The following is a 22,559-nucleotide window of genomic DNA, read 5'->3' as shown; positions in this document are numbered from 1 at the left end:
ACTGCAATTCATGGACTGGCCACTAGAGGCAGACTCCAGAAGGAGCAGAATCTCATTGAGCTCATGTTAAAATGCCCAACTTTACAGCAGAAGAACACATGTTTACAGTCTGGGACAAATTGTGGTTTTGGTCACTCCAATAGTTCTCGGTTTCCCCCGCAGCGTTGGTCAACTTGATTCTATTGAACCCTGGTGCATTTGCGTGCGTCTTACATAATCACAAACATGCACAGGGTATTATAGAAAACAGAACGCGGGTCAATATATTGGATAAAGGGTTCCTTTCTGTTGCATGCTTGCAAAGGGACTCTGAGGAGATTGCATTCGAGATGCGTGAATACACTGCAAGCGCGCTCTCGCTCATATCCGAGGTAAATCATTAACACCATCACCACTTACAGTACGTGTTTTATTGAACTAAATACATTACAAATCAGCTAAAACCAATGCGCAGGTTACTTTTCTGAACAAGAGCGCTCCCGGGTCCGTGTTTCTCGCACAGTTCGAGTGCAATTCCTCCAGTTCTTGGGTGTGTTGCCCTGGTGCGCTCCCAGGTCCGCATGACAGCTTTCACATTACCAACTGTGCCCCGTTCTGAACTAAACTGCCAGTGTAAAAACACCCTTTATTTACATTCTTAAAATGAGAGAAATCACTGCTTATTCTGAATTTTTAAGCTTAGGCTTAAGAGAAATGAACAAGTTCTTTGAAAAACATCTAACCTTTGATAGATGTCTAGTCTTCATGCTTGGTTTCACTAATAATAAACATACATTTGCATAAAGCATGCATATTTTTCCATACCCATGTTGATTAGAGTCTTAAAAACTTGAAAAATATTAATTTAAGGTACATTTAGAATGGATAAAAATGTGCGATAAAGTGGCGATTAATCGCGAGTTAACTCATGATAATCATGCAATTAATCGCGATTAAAAAAAATGAATTGGTTGACAGCCCTAGTTTTGTTACATTGTCTTTTTAACGTACACCTACACTAAACCCTAAACCTACCCGATAGCGTCAACAAAAGCAAATGTGACAAAAACGCAATTGTAACCATGTCATTTTAGCTTGTGTTTTGAACTCTTTTATCATGACTCGTCTTTCACCGGATTCGTACCTGAGCTTTCAGCATTGCGAGGACAAATCTGTACCAGCTGAGCTACTGAGCAAGCTTGGTATGTCAGAAAAGCTGAACATATGGAGCTGGTTAAGTGATGCAAACTCCAAAATGTATTTGTTTACATGGTAAAAAAAAAAAAAAAAAACGATACAGTGCTTGCTGTTTTACTGCCTCTAGTGGTCATTTCTGTTGGAAACTGCAGTGATATGTACATATTGGTACGTATTTTGGGGTTTGCAAAAATGTTGCCAGAGGTACATTTTGGCAATGAGACCAGGTTGATTGTGAAGCCAGGCAGAGCCGAAGCACAACCAAAACAATGTTTGTCCGCTAAATGCATGCAGTTTTGTTTTCAACCACTAGAGTTGAAACAAAGTAACAAAGTTAACCTTTAAAAAACAGACGAAATTCGTCCTGTGTGAACGGCCCCAAACACAATTCAACATCTCTCTCTTGCCCTCTTTTAATCTGATCATTTAGGAAACATCACAGTACAACAGGTAGGATGCAAAAATATCACAACGAACGCTGCATCCGAAATGTAAACACGCACACCAACAAACAAACCTTTCCTTTCCTCGCTCATAATTAAATAATGCGAACCAATGTTTCCCACTCTGATTATGTACATTATTTGTTCTTCTGACGCCTTTACAGTAAAACCAGCCGTTTAAGAGATCAGGAATCACCTCCCCGGACGGCGACATAGATCCGGGCCACATCCGGGGATTCAACGCCGACACTATGTTCCTGTCTGGGTCAGATGCAATATTTACACGGTTTACAAACCATTCACAGCACCCTTCCCAAAAGCAGGCGCTCGTCAATCCATTGACAAAAATAATAATAATAAATAGTCATTAAAATATATACAATTGGTTACAATGGCTCATAAAAACGTTTTGCACCTGTCAGTGTTGACAACGAGTGACATCATTTCACCGCCTTTTCTGAAAAAACGTCTTTAAGATTCAAGCGTGTGCCACCGTTCAGCCATGCAAGCCAGTCTTACACAAGCTTTAAAACCGCAGGTGAAATATATGCCTACAAGTGGCGCAAATCTCCCTTTCAGCAGGCCCGGACGTTCACAGTTTCTGTGCTGATGAAATATTGCAATTTTAAAATGGCGAAATGTGTTAGTTGTGTGCGATATGATATGTCCTTTTGTCTCCTGATAGTGTTGAAATCTGATTGGATGAGCCACGTTTGAAGCCAATACACATACAACTTGTGATGCACATCATGTAACTCCAGATTGCAGATAACAAAGTAACGCTTTACAATAATATTCAATTTTGTTAATGTTGGTTAAAGTGCCATTAAATAACACCGAGCAACACATTTGTTAACAGTTAGTTAATAAAAACACAACTGCTAGTTCATTGTTAGTTCAGCTCCATTAAATTAAGATACAGCTTTCGATGAAATTGAAATTAACGTAATAAATGTTTTACAAACGGAACCTTATTGTGGTGTTACTGATCATAAAGAGCTGTAAAAACCAACAGTGAGATTATAGCAGTAGCCGAAATATTTGATAAGCAGACACGAGTGGGATGGATGTGTACAAATTCAGTAGTTCCAGGTTTCTGTGGCCGCAGATTTGTCAGGAGAACGCTGAAAACGAGCAGCTTCGAACAGAACGTAGTAAAACCCGGTGGCGTTTTCAGTCAGACGCACTTCTGCTCTAATTCACCACCGCTTGAGCACCGATCAGACGTCCTCGGGTAGAAGCCATCTCAGTCCTGGATGCTCTGGTGCTTTCCGCTCGGGCAGGCCGGATAAGCCGCTGCGTTCCCGGTTGTGAGCTGGCGACGGGCGGATGCAGGGACTTCAGCAGCGGGACATGCGCTTGCGGTACTGCTCCACTAGGGGCACCAGGCACTGCGGAGAGCTGGCCTGCAGGAGGAAGGGATGCTCCAGGAGGTCGGTGGCGCTGGCTCGCTCCAGCGGGTCTCGCGTCAGCATGCGGTCCAGGAAGTCCTTCAGCACCGGGGACACCTGCAGACATTTAGAGGAGACAAACACATGAAGTTTCCGAGATGAAAACTTGACATGAATTCCTGGAAGCTTGTGGGGTAATTTTGGTACACAGGTTGGCCAGGACATAAACTTTAAACATGGTGGAGGGGAGAACTATTGCTATTCTTGATCAGTTTTTTTCCCACAACAGCTACATCGCCACTCCACTTTTTTTGAAAATAGGCTCATTTTCCGTCTCCCCTAGAGTTAAACACGGCCTCATGAAGCTTCGAAGCGTTATGAATCAGTGAGTCGATTCATGATTCGGATCGCGTGTCAAACCGCCAAACTGCTGAAATTTGGCGATTCAAACTGCTGAATCGACTCACTGATTCATAACGCTTCGAAGCTTCATGAGGCCGTGTTTTGAAATCGTCATCACTATATAAGTCGTTATTTAGGGTTTTTTTGCGCACAAAAACTATTCTCGCCGATTCATAAAGTTATTTTAGAACCACTGTAGTGAGATGGACTTTGTAACAACGTCTTTAGTGCCTTTTAAGGGTCTTGAGAGTGAACCGTGCCATTGTCAATGGAGGACTTTCAGAGCCATCAGATTTCAACTAAAATATCTTCATTTCTGTTCCGAAGATGAACGGAGGTCTGACGGGTGTCGAACGACATGAGGGTGAGAAATTAATGACAGAATTTTCCTTTTTGGGTGAACTAACCCTTTAAACAGTTGAGTTTGACCGTTTTCGAATCCATTCAGCCGATCTCCGGGTCTGGCGGTAGCACTTTTAGCATAGCTTAGCATAGATCATTGAATCTGATTAGACCGTTAGCATCTCGCTCAAAAAATGACCAAAGAGTTTCAATAGTTTTCCTATTTCAAACTGGACTCTTATGTAGTTACATCGTGTACTAAGACCGACGGAAAATGAAAAGTTGTGATTTTCTAGACTGATATGTCGAGGAACTATTCTCTCATTCCTGCGTAATAATCAAGAGCTGTGAGCCGTACCATGAGTCCAGCGGAGCAACGATATTATGCAGCGCCTAGAAAATCACAACTTTTCATTTTCCGTCGGTCTTAGTGCACGATGTAACTACAGAAGAGTCAAGTTTTAAAAAGGAAAATATTGAAACTCTTTGGTCATTTTTTGAGCGAGATGCTAACGGTCTAATCAGATTCAATGGTCTATGCTAAGCTATGCTAAAAGTGCTACCGCCAGACCCGGAGATCGGCTGAATGGATTTGACAACGGTAAAACTCAACTGTTTAACTCTAGGGGAGACGGAAAATGAGCCTATTTTTTTAAAAAAGTGGAGTGTTCCTTTAAGAGTAGCGCATATTTACATATATGAATACTCATTTTTTGTTTATTATTGTATGTTTTATACACTGCAAAAATAACCTGTATTTGACCTAAATTCAAGCTGACTATCTAGATAGGGCGGTGAAAGTTTATGTAGTTGTCAACGAATGGGACGCTTCATTTTATTCCAAATTAAATATCTTTACACTCTAGAAACATAGTGGTGAGTTTTGCACTTCAGAAAATGTCCAAATTTTCACACACGTGACAGATAAATGGTTGTTTTGAGTTCAATTTTATTTGTATGGAAAACACTTTATAATATTTTATATTATATTATTTTATTTTTTATTATTTTATTTATTTTATTTTAATATTTTATTTTATTTTTGGAGATGCAAGCTTTTTTATCATTTTATCATTTTTTTCAATTTCTTCAGATGGTTTTATCTTATTTTATTATTTTATTTGGTCCATTTACTGATTAGTTTTTAGAGTTTTTCTTTCATGACATTAGGTTTAGCCTGTTGTAAATTCATTTTTGGGTTAATTTTTGTATTATTATTATTATTATTATTTATATATAGTTCGAAAACATATTTTGCTTCTTTATTTATTTATTTTATTTTTATTTTATTAATTTTTTTTTTATTTTATTTTTTTATTAATTTTATTTATTAATTTTTTTTTTTTACTCTGCCCATAATTATTTTATTAAAAATTAAATATCTTTAAGCACCATAGTGGTGAGTTTTGCACTTCAGAAAATGTCCAAATCTAACCCTGACCACATATGAACTATGACGGGTTGTTTTGAGTTCAGAAACACATTTTATTTGTATGGAAAAAAAAGTTTTTTTACTTGGCCCTTCATTATTTTTCATGACAGTGTATGAAGCCCAGAATCTATCATCTCTCAGTGTTGAGTGTTTAATGGAGAGATGTTTCCTCTGACCTGATGAGCGTTGCGGACGGTGGGCGCCTGCTCGTCTCTCAGCCGCTTCATCGCAGCCACAGGAGTCTCACTGAAATACGGCGGCTCCCCGTCCACCATCTCCACCACCATGATGCCCAGAGACCAGACATCCACCTGCACATTTCAGCACCGCTTTATTTGCATCACATTTGCTGTCAGTGAGTTAGTGTGGCTGTGTTTCGTGCTGTACCTCAGTTCCGTAAGGGGACTTCGAGATGACCTCGGGGGCCATCCAATACGGCGTGCCCACCAAAGACTTCCTCTTCGGGATATCTTTACTGATCTGGGCACAAAACCCGAAGTCTGACAGCTTGATCTGATTCAGAAACAGAGACAGGATCAGAGTCTGGATACACATGTTTAAAACACATATCACTCATTTCACTCGGTCACACCTGGAAACTGTGTGTGTGTGTGTGTGTGTGTGTGTGTGTGTGTGTGTGTGTGTGTGTGTGTGTGTGTGTGTGTGTGTGTGTGTGTGTGTGTGTGTGTGTGTGTGTGGTGGAGATGAGGAGGTGGAGATGCGGAGGTGAAAAGATGAGGAGGTGAAGATGAAGAGATGAGGAGGTGAAGATGAGGAGGTGAAGATGAAGGGATGAGGAGGTGGAGATGAAGAGATGAGGAGGTGGAGATGAGGAGGTGAAGATGAAGGGATGAGGAGGTGAAGATGAAGAGATGAGGAGGTGAAGATGAGGAAGTGAGGAGGTGGAGATGAAGAGATGAGGAGGTGGAGATGAGGAGGTGGAGATGAAGGGATGAGGAGGTGAAGATGAGGAGGTTAAGATGAAGAGATGATGAGGTGAAGATGAGGAAGTGAGGAGGTGGAGATGAAGAGATGAGGAGGTGAAGATGAGGAAGTGAGGAGGTGGAGATGAAGAGATGAGGAGGTGGAGATGAGGAGGTGAAGATGAAGGGATGAGGAGGTGAAGATGAGGAGGTTAAGATGAAGAGATGATGAGGTGAAGATGAGGAAGTGAGGAGGTGGAGATGAAGAGATGAGGAGGTGGAGATGAAGAGATGAGGAGGTGGAGATGAAGAGGTGAAGATGAAGTGTTGATGTGGTGGAAATGAAGAGTTGAGGAGGTGAAGATGAGGAAGTGAGGAGGTGGAGATTAAGAGATGATGAGGTGGAGATGAGGAGGTGAAGATGAAGAGATGATGAGGTGGAGATGAAGAGATGATGAGGAGGTGAAGATGAAGAGATGAGGAGGTGAAGATGAAGAGGTGGAGACAAGGAGGTGGAGATGAGGTGAAGATGGAGATGAGGAGGTGGAGGTGAAGATGAAGAGGTGAAGATGAAGAGATGAGGAGGTGAAAATAAAGAGATGAGGAGGCGAAGATGAGGAGGTGAAGATGAAGAGATGAGGAGGTGAAGATGAAGAGGTGAAGATGAGGAGGTGAAGATGAAGAGATGAGGAGGTGAAGATGAAGAGGTGGAGATGAGGTGAAGATGGAGATGAGGAGGTGGAGGTGAAGATGAAGAGATGAGGAGGTGAAGATGAAGAGATGAGGAGTGAAGATGAAGAGATGAGGAGGTGGAGATGAGGAGGAGGAGGTGAAGATGAGGAGGTGAAGATGAAGAGATAAGGAGGTGAGGAGGTGGAGATGAGGATGTGAAGATGAAGGGATGAGGAGGTGAAGATGAAGAGATGAGGAGGTGAAGATGAGGAAGTGAGGAGGTGGAGATGAAGAGATGAGGTGGAGATGAGGAGGTGAAGATGAAGGGATGAGGAGGTGAAGATGAGGAGGTTAAGATGAAGAGATGATGAGGTGAAGATGAGGAAGTGAGGAGGTGGAGATGAAGAGATGAGGAGGTGGAGATGAAGAGGTGAAGATGAAGTGTTGATGTGGTGGAAATGAAGAGTTGAGGAGGTGAAGATGAGGAAGTGAGGAGGTGGAGATTAAGAGATGATGAGGTGGAGATGAGGAGGTGAAGATGAAGAGATGAGGAGGTGGAGATGAAGAGATGATGAGGAGGTGAAGATGAAGAGATGAGGAGGTGAAGATGAAGAGGTGGAGACAAGGAGGTGGAGATGAGGTGAAGATGGAGATGAGGAGGTGGAGGTGAAGATGAAGAGGTGAAGATGAAGAGATGAGGATGTGAAAATAAAGAGATGAGGAGGCGAAGATGAGGAGGTGAAGATGAAGAGATGAGGAGGTGAAGATGAAGAGGTGGAGATGAGGTGAAGATGGAGATGAGGACGTGGAGGTGAAGATGAGGAGGTGAAGATGAAGAGATGAGGAGGCGAAGATGAAGAGATGAGGAGGTGGAGATGAAGATGAGGAGGCGAAGATGAAGAGATGAGGAGGTGGAGATGAAGATGAGGAGGAGGAGGTGAAGATGAGGAGGTGAAGATGAAGAGATAAGGAGGTGGACATGAGGAGGTGAAGATGAAGAGATGAGGAGGTGGAGATGAAGAGATAAGGAGGTGGAGATGAGGAGGTGGAAATGAGAAGGTTAAGATGAGGAGGTGAAGATGAGGAGGTGTAGATGAGGAGGTGGAGATGAGGATGTGGAGATGAGGAGGTGGAGATGAGAGGTGAAGATGAGGAGGTGGAGATGAGGAGGTAGAGATGAGGAGGTGGAGATGAGGAGGTGTAGATGAGGAGGTGAAGATGAGGAGGTGGAGATGAGGAGGTGGAGATGAGAGGTGAAGATGAGGAGGTGGAGATGAGGAGGTGGAGATAAGGAGGTGTAGATGAGGAGGTGGAGATGAGAGGTGAAGATGAGGAGGTGGAGATGAGGAGGTGTAGATGAGGAGGTGTAGATGATAGGTGAAGATGAGGAGGTGGAGATGAGGAGGTGAAGATGAGGAGGTGAAAATGAGGAGGTGGAGATGAGGAGGTGAAGATGAGGAGGTGGAGATGAGGAGGTGAGGAGGTGAAGATGAGGAGGTGGAGATGAGAGGTGAAGATGAGGAGGTGGAGATGAGGAGGTGAAGATGAGGAGGTGGAGATGAGGAGGTGGAGATGAGGAGGTGGAGATGAGGAGGTGAAGATGAAGGGATGAGGAGGTGAAGATGAGGAGGTTAAGATGAAGAGATGATGAGGTGAAGATGAGGAAGTGAGGAGGTGGAGATGAAGAGATGAGGAGGTGAAGATGAGGAAGTGAGGAGGTGGAGATGAAGAGATGAGGAGGTGGAGATGAGGAGGTGAAGATGAAGGGATGAGGAGGTGAAGATGAGGAGGTTAAGATGAAGAGATGATGAGGTGAAGATGAGGAAGTGAGGAGGTGGAGATGAAGAGATGAGGAGGTGGAGATGAAGAGATGAGGAGGTGGAGATGAAGAGGTGAAGATGAAGTGTTGATGTGGTGGAAATGAAGAGTTGAGGAGGTGAAGATGAGGAAGTGAGGAGGTGGAGATTAAGAGATGATGAGGTGGAGATGAGGAGGTGAAGATGAAGAGATGAGGAGGTGGAGATGAAGAGATGATGAGGAGGTGAAGATGAAGAGATGAGGAGGTGAAGATGAAGAGGTGGAGACAAGGAGGTGGAGATGAGGTGAAGATGGAGATGAGGAGGTGGAGGTGAAGATGAAGAGGTGAAGATGAAGAGATGAGGAGGTGAAAATAAAGAGATGAGGAGGCGAAGATGAGGAGGTGAAGATGAAGAGATGAGGAGGTGAAGATGAAGAGGTGAAGATGAGGAGGTGAAGATGAAGAGATGAGGAGGTGAAGATGAAGAGATGAGGAGGTGAAGATGAAGAGGTGGAGATGAGGTGAAGATGGAGATGAGGAGGTGGAGGTGAAGATGAAGAGATGAGGAGGTGAAGATGAAGAGATGAGGAGTGAAGATGAAGAGATGAGGAGGTGGAGATGAGGAGGAGGAGGTGAAGATGAGGAGGTGAAGATGAAGAGATAAGGAGGTGAGGAGGTGGAGATGAGGAGGTGAAGATGAAGGGATGAGGAGGTGAAGATGAAGAGATGAGGAGGTGAAGATGAGGAAGTGAGGAGGTGGAGATGAAGAGATGAGGAGGTGGAGATGAGGAGGTGAAGATGAAGGGATGAGGAGGTGAAGATGAGGAGGTTAAGATGAAGAGATGATGAGGTGAAGATGAGGAAGTGAGGAGGTGGAGATGAAGAGATGAGGAGGTGAAGATGAGGAAGTGAGGAGGTGGAGATGAAGAGATGAGGAGGTGGAGATGAGGAGGTGAAGATGAAGGGATGAGGAGGTGAAGATGAGGAGGTTAAGATGAAGAGATGATGAGGTGAAGATGAGGAAGTGAGGAGGTGGAGATGAAGAGATGAGGAGGTGGAGATGAAGAGATGAGGAGGTGGAGATGAAGAGGTGAAGATGAAGTGTTGATGTGGTGGAAATGAAGAGTTGAGGAGGTGAAGATGAGGAAGTGAGGAGGTGGAGATTAAGAGATGATGAGGTGGAGATGAGGAGGTGAAGATGAAGAGATGAGGAGGTGGAGATGAAGAGATGATGAGGAGGTGAAGATGAAGAGATGAGGAGGTGAAGATGAAGAGGTGGAGACAAGGAGGTGGAGATGAGGTGAAGATGGAGATGAGGAGGTGGAGGTGAAGATGAAGAGGTGAAGATGAAGAGATGAGGATGTGAAAATAAAGAGATGAGGAGGCGAAGATGAGGAGGTGAAGATGAAGAGATGAGGAGGTGAAGATGAAGAGGTGGAGATGAGGTGAAGATGGAGATGAGGACGTGGAGGTGAAGATGAGGAGGTGAAGATGAAGAGATGAGGAGGCGAAGATGAAGAGATGAGGAGGTGGAGATGAAGATGAGGAGGCGAAGATGAAGAGATGAGGAGGTGGAGATGAAGATGAGGAGGAGGAGGTGAAGATGAGGAGGTGAAGATGAAGAGATAAGGAGGTGGACATGAGGAGGTGAAGATGAAGAGATGAGGAGGTGGAGATGAAGAGATAAGGAGGTGGAGATGAGGAGGTGGAAATGAGGAGGTGAAGATGAGGAGGTGAAGATGAGGAGGTGTAGATGAGGAGGTGGAGATGAGGATGTGGAGATGAGGAGGTGGAGATGAGAGGTGAAGATGAGGAGGTGGAGATGAGGAGGTAGAGATGAGGAGGTGGAGATGAGGAGGTGTAGATGAGGAGGTGAAGATGAGGAGGTGGAGATGAGGAGGTGGAGATGAGAGGTGAAGATGAGGAGGTGGAGATGAGGAGGTGGAGATAAGGAGGTGTAGATGAGGAGGTGGAGATGAGAGGTGAAGATGAGGAGGTGGAGATGAGGAGGTGTAGATGAGGAGGTGTAGATGATAGGTGAAGATGAGGAGGTGGAGATGAGGAGGTGAAGATGAGGAGGTGAAAATGAGGAGGTGGAGATGAGGAGGTGAAGATGAGGAGGTGGAGATGAGGAGGTGAGGAGGTGAAGATGAGGAGGTGGAGATGAGAGGTGAAGATGAGGAGGTGGAGATGAGGAGGTGAAGATGAGGAGGTGGAGATGAGGAGGTGGAGATGAGAGGTGAAGATGAGGAGGTGGAGATGAGGAGGTGAAGATGAGGAGGTGGAGATGAGGAGGTGAAGATGAAGAGGTGAAGATGAGGAGGTGAAGATGAGGAGGTGAAGATGAAGAGGTGAAGATGAGGAGGTGGAGATGAGGAGGTGAAGATGAGGAGGTGAAGATGAAGAGGTGAAGATGAGGAGGTGGAGATGAGGAGGTGGAGATGAGGAGGAGGTGGAGATGAGGAGGTGGAGATGAGGAGGTGTAGATGAGGAGGTGTAGATGAGGAGGTGGAGATGAGGAGGTGGAGATGAAGAGATAAGGAGGTGGAGATGAGGAGGTGGAAATGAGGAGGTGAAGATGAGGAGGTGAAGATGAGGAGGTGTAGATGAGGAGGTGTAGATGAGGATGTGGAGATGAGGATGTGGAGATGAGGAGGTGGAGATGAGAGGTGAAGATGAGGAGGTGGAGATGAGGAGGTGGAGATGAGGAGGTGGAGATGAGGAGGTGTAGATGAGGAGGTGAAGATGAGGAGGTGGAGATGAGGAGGTGGAGATGAGAGGTGAAGATGAGGAGGTGGAGATGAGGAGGTGGAGATAAGGAGGTGGAGATGAGGAGGTGGAGATGAGAGGTGAAGATGAGGAGGTGGAGATGAGGAGGTGGAGATGAGAGGTGAAGATGAGGAGGTGGAGATGAGGAGGTGGAGATGAGGAGGTGAAGATGAAGAGGTGAAGATGAGGAGGTGGAGATGAGGAGGTGTAGATGAGGAGATGAGAGGTGAAGATGAGGAGGTGGAGATAAGGAGGTGTAGATGAGGAGGTGGAGATGAGAGGTGAAGATGAGGAGGTGGAGATGAGGAGGTGGAGATGAGGAGGTGGAGATGAGAGGTGAAGATGAGGAGGTGGAGATGAGGAGGTGGAGATGAGGAGGTGAAGATGAAGAGGTGAAGATGAGGAGGTGGAGATGAGGATGTGGAGATGAGGAGGTGAAGATGAAGAGGTGAAGATGAGGAGGTGGAGATGAGGAGGTGAAGATGAGGAGGTGGAGATGAGGAGGTGGAGATGAGGAGGTGGAGATGAGGAGGTGAAGATGAGAGGTGAAGATGAGGAGGTGAAGATGAAGAGGTGAAGATGAGGAGGTGAAGATGAGGAGGTGGAGATGAGGAGGTGGAGATGAGGAGGTGGAGATGAGAGGTGAAGATGAGGAGGTGAAGATGAAGAGGTGAAGATGAGGAGGTGAAGATGAGGAGGTGGAGATGAGGAGGTGGAGATGAGAGGTGAAGATGAGGAGGTGGAGATGAGGAGATGAGAGGTGAAGATGAGGAGGTGGAGATGAGGAGGAGATGAGGAGGAGATGAGGAGGTGTAGATGAGGAGGTGTAGATGAGGAGGAGGAGATGAGGAGGTGGAGATGAGGAGGTGGAGATGAGAGGTGAAGATGAGGAGGTGGAGATGAGGAGATGAGAGGTGAAGATGAGGAGGTGGAGATGAGGAGGAGATGAGGAGGAGATGAGGAGGTGTAGATGAGGAGGTGTAGATGAGGAGGAGGAGATGAGGAGGTGGAGATGAGGAGGTGGAGATGACAGACAGATGGACTCACGCGGCCGTCCAGTGAGAGCAGGATGGAGTCGCTCTTGATGTCTCTGTGGATGACGCCTTGCGAGTGGAGATAGGCGAGCGCCTGCAGCACGGCCTCACACACCGTCGCGATCTGCTCCTCACTCAGCCTGAACACAACATCACACACTCACAGAACTGGGCTTCATCTGTGCTTTTCACTTTACGTTCCTTCACCACAGCAGGACAATCGCAAGCTTCACATCAGAAACAGTCGAGCCTAACCCTTGATGAGGGTGAGTTTGGCACTCTTTACTATCTAGTTTTATTCCCACAGATTTTGAGTTAGAGCTGGGCGATACATTAAATATTACCAAAACTATTGCAATCTCTTTCCCGACAATATAAAATTAGGGAAAATCGTGTATATTGCAAAGCCAATTTCACTCTCCTTTCTCTGTCTCATGACTGTAGCAACTCATAATGTAATAACTGTACATAATGTAATAAGTATTACAGTATTATCATAACATTTTCATAATTAAATAATTTTCTCAATGTAATAAAATCTTGACCTCATAATGTAATAATAATTTTTACATTATGAGAAAGTTATTACATTACAAACTCGCCAAAAATGATGTCATGTTTTCATTATTGTAAGTTTTTAAAACATAAAAAATAATAATATTCCCTTACAGTCCATTTTTTAAAATCTAAAGCCAGTCTTAAACTACCTGCGGTTGTTTTAACCCAGCGATTGTTTTAACTCAGCGATTGGGTTGTTTTAACTCAGCGATTGTTTTAACTCAGCGATTGAGTTGTTTAAACTCAGGGATTGGGTTGTTTTAACTCAGCGATTGGGTTGTTTTAACCCAGCGATTGGGTTGTTTTAACTCAGCGATTGGGTTGTTTTACCTCAGCGATTGGGTTTTTTAATCAGCGATTGGGTTGTTATAACCCAGCGATTGGGTTGTTTTAACTCAGCGATTGGGTTGTTTTACCTCAGCGATTGGGTTTTTTAATCAGCGATTGGGTTGTTATAACCCAGTGATTGGGTTGTTTCAACCCAGCGATTGGGTTTTTTAATCAGCGATTGGGTTGTTTTAACCCAGTGATTGGGTTGTTTCAACCCAGCGATTGGGTTGTTTTAACTCAGCAATTGGGTTGTTTTAACCCATCGATTGGGTTGTTTTAACTCAGCGATTGGGTTGTTTTAACTCAGCGATTGGGTTGTTTTAGCCCAGCGATTGGGTTGTTTTAACTCAGCGATTGGGTTGTTTTAGCCCAGCGATTGGGTTGTTTTAGCTCAGCGGTTGGGTTGTTTTAGCCCAGCGATTGGGTTGTTTTAACTCAGTGATTGGGTTGTTTAAACTCAGGGATTGGGTTGTTTTAACTCAGCGATTGGGTTGTTTTAACCCAGCGATTGGGTTGTTTTAACTCAGCGATTGGGTTGTTTTAACCCATCGATTGGGTTGTTTTACCTCAGCGATTGGGTTTTTTAATCAGCGATTGGGTTGTTATAACCCAGCGATTGGGTTGTTTTAACTCAGCGATTGGGTTGTTTTACCTCAGCGATTGGGTTTTTTAATCAGTGATTGGGTTGTTATAACCCAGTGATTGGGTTGTTTCAACCCAGCGATTGGGTTTTTTAATCAGCGATTGGGTTGTTTTAACCCAGTGATTGGGTTGTTTCAACCCAGCAATTGGGTTGTTTTAACTCAGCAATTGGGTTGTTTTAACCCAGCGATTGGGTTGTTTTAGCCCAGTGATTGGGTTGTTTTAATCGATTGGGTTGTTTTAACTCAGCGATTGGGTTGTTTTAACTCAGCGATTGGGTTGTTTTAGCCCAGCGATTGGGTTGTTTTAGCCCAGCGATTGGGTTGTTTTAACTCAGCGATTGGGTTGTTTTAGCCCAGCGATTGGGTTGTTTTAGCTCAGCGGTTGGGTTGTTTTAGCCCAGCGATTGGGTTGTTTTAACTCAGTGATTGGGTTGTTTTAACTCAGGGATTGGGTTGTTTTAACTCAGCGATTGGGTTGTTTTAACCCAGTGATTGGGTTGTTTTAACTCAGTGATTGGGTTGTTTTAACTCAGCGATTGGGTTGTTTTAACCCAGCGATTGGGTTGTTTTAACTCAGGGATTGGGTTGTTTTAACTCAGCGATTGGGTTGTTTTAACTCAGTGATTGGGTTGTTTTAACTCAGTGATTGGGTTGTTTTAACTCAGTGATTGGGTTGTTTTAACTCAGGGATTGGGTTGTTTTAACTCAGCGATTGGGTTGTTTTAACCCAGCGATTGGGTTGTTTTAACTCAGCGATTGGGTTGTTTTAACCCAGCGATTGGGTTGTTTTAACTCAGCGGTTGGGTTGTTTTAAATCAGCGATTGGGTTGTTTTAACCCAGCGGTTGGGTTGCTTTAACCCAGCGATTGGGTTGTTTTAACCCAGCGATTGGGTTGTTTTAACTCAGCGATTGTTTTTTTTTAACTCAGCGATTGGGTTGTTTTAACCCAGTGATTGGGTTTTTTAATCAGCGATTGGGTTGTTATAACCCAGTGATTGGGTTGTTTCAACCCAGCGATTGGGTTGTTTTAACTCAGCGATTGGGTTGTTTTAACCCAGCGATTGGGTTGTTTTAGCCCAGTGATTGGGTTGTTTTAATCGATTGGGTTGTTTTAACTCAGTGATTGGGTTGTTTTAACTCAGCGATTGGGTTGTTTTAGCCCAGCGATTGGGTTGTTTTAACTCAGCGATTGGGTTGTTTTAGCCCAGCGATTGGGTTGTTTTAGCTCAGCGGTTGGGTTGTTTTAGCCCAGCGATTGGGTTGTTTTAACTCAGCGATTGGGTTGTTTTAACTCAGCGATTGGGTTGTTTTAACCCAGCGATTGGGTTGTTTTACCTCAGCGATTGGGTTTTTTAATCAGCGATTGGGTTGTTATAACCCAGCGATTGGGTTGTTTTAACTCAGCGATTGGGTTGTTTTACCTCAGCGATTGGGTTTTTTAATCAGCGATTGGGTTGTTATAACCCAGTGATTGGGTTGTTTCAACCCAGCGATTGGGTTTTTTAATCAGCGATTGGGTTGTTTTAACCCAGTGATTGGGTTGTTTCAACCCAGCGATTGGGTTGTTTTAACTCAGCAATTGGGTTGTTTTAACCCAGCGATTGGGTTGTTTTAGCCCAGTGATTGGGTTGTTTTAATCGATTGGGTTGTTTTAACTCAGCGATTGGGTTGTTTTAACTCAGCGATTGGGTTGTTTTAGCCCAGCGATTGGGTTGTTTTAACTCAGCGATTGGGTTGTTTTAGCCCAGCGATTGGGTTGTTTTAGCCCAGCGATTGGGTTGTTTTAACTCAGTGATTGGGTTGTTTAAACTCAGGGATTGGGTTCTTTTAACTCAGCGATTGGGTTGTTTTAACCCAGCGATTGGGTTGTTTTAACTCAGGGATTGGGTTGTTTTAACTCAGCGATTGGGTTGTTTTAACCCAGTGATTCGGTTGTTTTAACTCAGTGATTGGGTTGTTTTCACTCAGCGATTGGGTTGTTTTAACCCAGCGATTGGGTTGTTTTAACTCAGGGATTGGGTTTTTTTAACTCAGCGATTGGGTTGTTTTAACTCAGTGATTGGGTTGTTTTAACCCAGTGATTGGGTTGTTTCAACCCAGCGATTGGGTTTTTTAATCAGCGATTGGGTTGTTTTAACCCAGTGATTGGGTTGTTTCAACCCAGCGATTGGGTTGTTTTAACTCAGCAATTGGGTTGTTTTAACCCAGCGATTGGGTTGTTTTAGCCCAGTGATTGGGTTGTTTTAATCGATTGGGTTGTTTTAACTCAGCGATTGGGTTGTTTTAACTCAGCGATTGGGTTGTTTTAGCCCAGCGATTGGGTTGTTTTAACTCAGCGATTGGGTTGTTTTAGCCCAGCGATTGGGTTGTTTTAGCTCAGCGGTTGGGTTGTTTTAGCCCAGCGATTGGGTTGTTTTAACTCAGTGATTGGGTTGTTTAAACTCAGGGATTGGGTTCTTTTAACTCAGCGATTGGGTTGTTTTAACCCAGCGATTGGGTTGTTTTAACTCAGGGATTGGGTTGTTTTAACTCAGCGATTGGGTTGTTTTAACCCAGTGATTGGGTTGTTTTAACTCAGTGATTGGGTTGTTTTAACTCAGCGATTGGGTTGTTTTAACCCAGCGATTGGGTTGTTTTAACTCAGGGATTGGGTTGTTTTAACTCAGCGATTGGGTTGTTTTAACTCAGTGATTGGGTTGTTTTAACTCAGTGATTGGGTTGTTTTAACTCAGGGATTGGGTTGTTTTAACTCAGCGATTGGGTTGTTTTAACCCAGCGATTGGGTTGTTTTAACTCAGCGATTGGGTTGTTTTAACCCAGCGATTGGGTTGTTTTAACTCAGCGGTTGGGTTGTTTTAACTCAGCGATTGGGTTGTTTTAACCCAGCGGTTGGGTTGTTTTAACTTAGCGATTGGGTTGTTTTAACCCAGCGGTTGGGTTGCTTTAACCCAGCGATTGGGTTGTTTTAACCCAGCGATTGGGTTGTTTTAACTCAGCGATTGTTTTTTTTTAACTCAGCGATTGGGTTGTTTTAACCCAGTGATTGGGTTTTTTAATCAGCGATTGGGTTGTTATAACCCAGTGATTGGGTTGTTTCAACCCAGCGATTGGGTTGTTTTAACTCAGCGATTGGGTTGTTTTAACCCAGCGATTGGGTTGTTTTAGCCCAGTGATTTGGTTGTTTTAATCGATTGGGTTGTTTTAACTCAGCGATTGGGTTGTTTTAACTCAGCGATTGGGTTGTTTTAGCCCAGCGATTGGGTTGTTTTAACTCAGCGATTGGGTTGTTTTAGCCCAGCGATTGGGTTGTTTTAGCTCAGCGGTTGGGTTGTTTTAGCCCAGCGATTGGGTTGTTTTAACTCAGCGATTGGGTTGTTTTAACCCAGTGATTGGGTTTTTTAATCAGCGATTGGGTTGTTATAACCCAGTGATTGGGTTGTTTCAACCCAGCGATTGGGTTGTTTTAACCCAGCGATTGGGTTGTTTTAACTCAGCGATTGGGTTGTTTTAACCCAGTGATTGGGTTTTTTAATCAGCGATTGGGTTGTTATAACCCAGTGATTGGGTTGTTTCAACCCAGCGATTGGGTTGTTTTAACCCAGCGATTGGGTTGTTTTAGCCCAGTGATTGGGTTGTTTTAATCGATTGGGTTGTTTTAACTCAGCGATTGGGTTGTTTTAACTCAGCGATTGGGTTGTTTTAGCCCAGCGATTGGGTTGTTTTAACTCAGCGATTGGGTTGTTTTAACTCAGCGATTGGGTTGTTTTAACCCAGCGATTGGGTTGTTTTAGCTCAGCGGTTGGGTTGTTTTAGCTCAGCGGTTGGGTTGTTTTAGCCCAGCGATTGGGTTGTTTTAACTCAGCGATTGGGTTGTTTTAACTCAGGGATTGGGTTGTTTTAACTCAGCGATTGGGTTGTTTTAACCCAGCGATTGGGTTGTTTTAACCCAGCGATTGGGTTGTTTTAGCTCAGCGGTTGGGTTGTTTTAGCCCAGCGATTGGGTTGTTTTAACTCAGCGATTGGGTTGTTTTAACTCAGCGATTGGGTTGTTTTAACCCAGCGATTGGGTTGTTTTAACTCAGCGATTGGGTTGTTTTAACCCAGCGATTGGGTTGTTTTAACTCAGCGATTGGGTTGTTTTAACCCAGCGATTGGGTTGTTTTAACTCAGCGATTGGGTTGTTTTAACTCAGCGATTGGGTTGTTTTAACTCAGCGATTGGGTTGTTTTAACCCAGCGATTGGGTTGTTTTAACCCAGCGATTGGGTTGTTTTAGCTCAGCGGTTGGGTTGTTTTAGCCCAGCGATTGGGTTGTTTTAACTCAGCGATTGGGTTGTTTTAACTCAGCGATTGGGTTGTTTTAACCCAGCGATTGGGTTGTTTTAACTCAGCGATTGGGTTGTTTTAACTCAGCGATTGGGTTGTTTTAACCCAGCGATTGGGTTGTTTTAACCCAGCGATTGGGTTGTTTTAACTCAGCGATTGGGTTGTTTTAACTCAGCGATTGGGTTGTTTTAACCCAGCGATTGGGTTGTTTTAACCCAGCGATTGGGTTGTTTTAACCCAGCGATTGGGTTGTTTTAACTCAGCGATTGGGTTGTTTTAACTCAGCGATTGGGTTGTTTTAACTCAGCGATTGGGTTGTTTTAACTCAGCGATTGGGTTGTTTTAACCCAGCGATTGGGTTGTTTTAGCTCAGCGGTTGGGTTGTTTTAGCCCAGCGATTGGGTTGTTTTAACTCAGCGATTGGGTTGTTTTAACTCAGCGATTGGGTTGTTTTAACCCAGCGATTGGGTTGTTTTAACTCAGCGATTGGGTTGTTTTAACCCAGCGATTGGGTTGTTTTAACTCAGCGATTGGGTTGTTTTAACCCAGCGATTGGGTTGTTTTAACTCAGCGATTGGGTTGTTTTAACTCAGCGATTGGGTTGTTTTAACCCAGCGATTGGGTTGTTTTAACTCAGCGATTGGGTTGTTTTAACTCAGCGATTGGGTTGTTTTAACCCAACCGCTGGGTTAAAACAACCCAATTGCTGGGTTTGTCCATTTTCAACTCAACTTGGGTTGTTTTTAACCCAGCATTTTTTGGAGTGTAGGTTTAGCCTGCTGTAAAGAAATGTTTTGTTTATTAATTATTAGTATTATTATTTATATATAGATTTGTATATACATATATCTTTTGTCTAGGAAAAAAACTTTTTTAAGATGCAGGCTTATTCTCTTTTATTGATGTCGTATGATTGTGTTTGTAATGGCCTCTCTCTGGACTGATCTGCTGTCCTCTGGCACGGTGTGCTAAATCAATCATGTTTGCAAACGTGTGCGCTCAGGTCAGATCTCGTCCTGTGTGTGAGTGTGTGTGTGTGTGTGTGTGTGTGTATAGTGTGCGCTCAGGTCAGATCTCGTCCTGTGTGTGAGTGTGTGTGTGTGTGTGTGTGTGTATAGTGTGCGCTCAGGTCAGATCTCGTCCTGTGTGTGAGTGTGTGTGTGTGTGTGTGTGTGTATAGTGTGCGCTCAGGTCAGATCTCGTCCTGTGTGTGAGTGTGTGTGTGTGTGAGTGTGTGTGTGTGTGTGTGTGTGTGTGTGTGTATATACTGTGCGCTCAGGTCGGATCTCCTCCTCCTGTGATGCCGTCTCAGGCCTGACGGGACGTGACATAGAGCAGTGTTTGTGTAGATCTAGTTCTTCGTCAGACTCAGAGATGCATTTACCAAACTAATTAGATCACAAATCAAATTCCCCTGCATGTCATCACAACATCTGCTAATCTGACTGTCTAATCGCATTAAAGCCTGGAGACATGCAGGAGAATCACAGCAGATTAATGAGCTAACTGCACATCGCCCTCTTGTGGTGTGAATAAAACACTACAGGAATACAACATGGGATTATTAAAGCTCTAACATTAGACCTTAAAGTGATATGACATGAGAACAGACTCTTTCTTTAATGTTCCTGGTCTTATTAAGAATGATTCATTATTGCATGTTTTCTGTCTTCACAATCGTTCAACCATTACATGCTTGCAAATTATATTAATTATATTATATTCATTGCTGTCAAATCAATTAATCACGTCTAACATAAAAGTTTGAATTAATAAATATATGTGTGTATAAGTATATATGTATACACACACACACACATGTTTGTTTTTGTGAAATGTGGGGACATTCCATAGGCGTAAAGGTTTTTATACCGTACAAACCGTATTTTCTATCCCCTTACACTGACCCTGCCCCTAAACCTACCCATCACACACACACACACACACACACACACACACACACACACACACACACACACACACACACACACACACACACACACACACACACACACACACACACATATATATATATTACACTTTTGTTATTCTATTATTCATGATGAATCGAAATTGACAGTAATAATTATATTTATTAAATTATATTATATTCAGTGCTGTCAAATCAATTAATCACATCTAACATAAAAGTTTGAGTTTATAAATATGTGTAAAAAAAATATATATATATATACAGATACACACACACACACACACGCACGCACGCACACACACACACACACACACACACATATAGATATATTTTATAAATATAATCTATGTATATACTGTATATTATGTTATATAATATTGTGTAATATTATAACATATTACAGTTTTTTTACGATCGCTATGACAATTTTTTTAATACTTTTAACAATTTTCCTAAACTCTTAACACACCAACATCGTGTATTGATCTGAGCCTCATTGTCAAAATATTTGAGAAAACCAATCAAATCAGAGTAGGCGGGCTTTATGTACGCACAGAGGCTGAGCACAAATTTTAGCAGCACGACTAGACGTAAAGTGCTAGATATGTTGCTAAACTTAACATTTAATATTTGATAGCTGCTTCTTTAAGTCAGAAATGTTAAACAAATGACAAAAATATTCAGGCAAATTAATAAACTTTTGTCTAATTTCGCTATTTTTGAATTGAAATAGGCCTATGTAATGCCATTTATAATATAATTAACAAACAAGAAATATTAACACAGCCGTTTTCTTCAGATTAGGCATAAGATTAATAGTAATGAATGTGTGCATATTGTAAATTAATATAATTCTATTTGTAGCATTCAGTAAATAAAAAAGCTCAGCTTTTTTCAGCATGTATAAGATTAGTAATGAATGTGTGCATATTGTGAATTAATTTAACACATTTAGTTACCTAGCTTTCCTGGTAGCCTTCAGTAAATTAACATGTCTATGAAAATGATTCATAAAACATAAATATCAGTTAAACATATGTTTTACTGTCTTCACTGACGAAAATGGAAATACTTTATCAGTCATATCTGCCCACTGACATGGTTTTCAAGCTGTTGTTATCTATGCGTTCAGAACATCTTCAAATGCACATATGTAGATCATGGAAATCACAATTTTATAATCTCAGTGATTATAAACCTGCCTACATTGTATGATTAAGGTACAATATGGTCATGCAGAATAAGGCATTCATATTTGCTTTATAAGTAATAATAAACAGCCAATATCCTAAAACGTATACTATTAAGATACTAGTTAATAGTGAGAATTGGACCCTAAACTAAAGTGTGACCATGTTTTATTTCATACCCTCACTGGGGGCTGAGCCGCCCTAAAATGAAAATCCTAGAATCGCCCCTGAGTTCAAGCATTTAAAATGTGTGTTAAAGGGTTAGTTCACCCAAAAATGAAAATTCTGTCATTAATTCCTCACCCTCACGTCGTTGGACACCCGTCAGACCTCCGTTCATCTTCAGACACAAATGAAGATATTTTAGTGTAAAGCTGATGCTGAGAAAGGCTTCAGATAGGCCTCCATTGGCATTCAGAACATTTACACTCACAAGACCCATAAAAGGCTCTTAAAATGTCGTTACAAAGTCCATCTCACCACAGTGGCTCTACAATAATCTTACGATGCGACGACAATAGTTTTTGTGCGCAAAAAAAAAATCAAAATAACACCTTTATCCAGCTTGTTCTTGTCTTCCGTGTGTGTCTCCACGACGCATGCGCGAGAATATGACGCAGATCCGGCGTTCGGACACATGACCCAGAAGCGATTTATTTACAAGCAGAGGAAGACGCGCGTATCTCAGCTGTTGGATTCTACATTGATCGTGTTTTAGGTCTCAGCGTAGTTCTCAAAATGGGACTAAAGTGTGCACTCGAACGCCGGATCTGCGTCATATTCTCGCGCATGCGTCGTGGAGACACACGCGGAAGGCAGTAACAAGCTGGATAAAGGTGTTATTTAGATTTTTTTTTACGAACAAAAACTATTGTCGTCGCATCGTAAGATTATTGTAGAGCCACTGTGGTGAGATGGACTTTGTAACGATGTTTTAAGTGCCTTTTATGGGTCTTGTGAGTGTAAATGTACTGAATGCCAATGGAGGCCAATCTGAAGCCTTTCTCAGCATCAGCTTTACACTAAAATATCTTCATTTGTGTCCGAATATGAACGGAGGTCTGACGGGTGTCGAACGACATAAGGGTGAGGAATTAATGACAGAATTTTCATTTTTGGGTGAACTAACCCTTTAACTGTATGCATTTTGTGTAAAAGCAACATGAAATGTGTATTGTATAGCCTACACAGACAGA

The 22,559-nt window shown here is 43.0% G+C and overlaps 1 protein-coding gene across 1 annotated transcript in view; it reads right to left on the bottom strand.

Annotated features, from left to right (window-relative positions):
- Positions 1 to 2,959: 2,959 nt before the first annotated feature.
- pak6 (p21 (RAC1) activated kinase 6) overlaps positions 2,960 to 22,559 on the bottom strand; it is a gene marked incomplete at both ends in the record, with an annotated part of 42,803 nt that continues 23,203 nt past the window's right edge. The window contains 4 exons of the mRNA XM_079832703.1: positions 2,960 to 3,127; positions 5,363 to 5,497; positions 5,574 to 5,699; positions 12,396 to 12,522. Coding sequence (XP_079688829.1) covers positions 2,960 to 3,127; positions 5,363 to 5,497; positions 5,574 to 5,699; positions 12,396 to 12,522 — 556 coding nt within the window. The remainder of the gene's footprint in view (positions 3,128 to 5,362; positions 5,498 to 5,573; positions 5,700 to 12,395; positions 12,523 to 22,559) is intronic.

This window comes from Gobio gobio, assembly GCF_949357685.1.
Source record: "Gobio gobio genome assembly, chromosome: 13".
Classification (NCBI taxonomy): Eukaryota; Metazoa; Chordata; class Actinopteri; order Cypriniformes; family Gobionidae; genus Gobio; species Gobio gobio.
The sequence above is the reverse complement of the archived record's forward strand: the minus strand, read 5'-3'. Positions and strand labels throughout refer to the sequence as shown.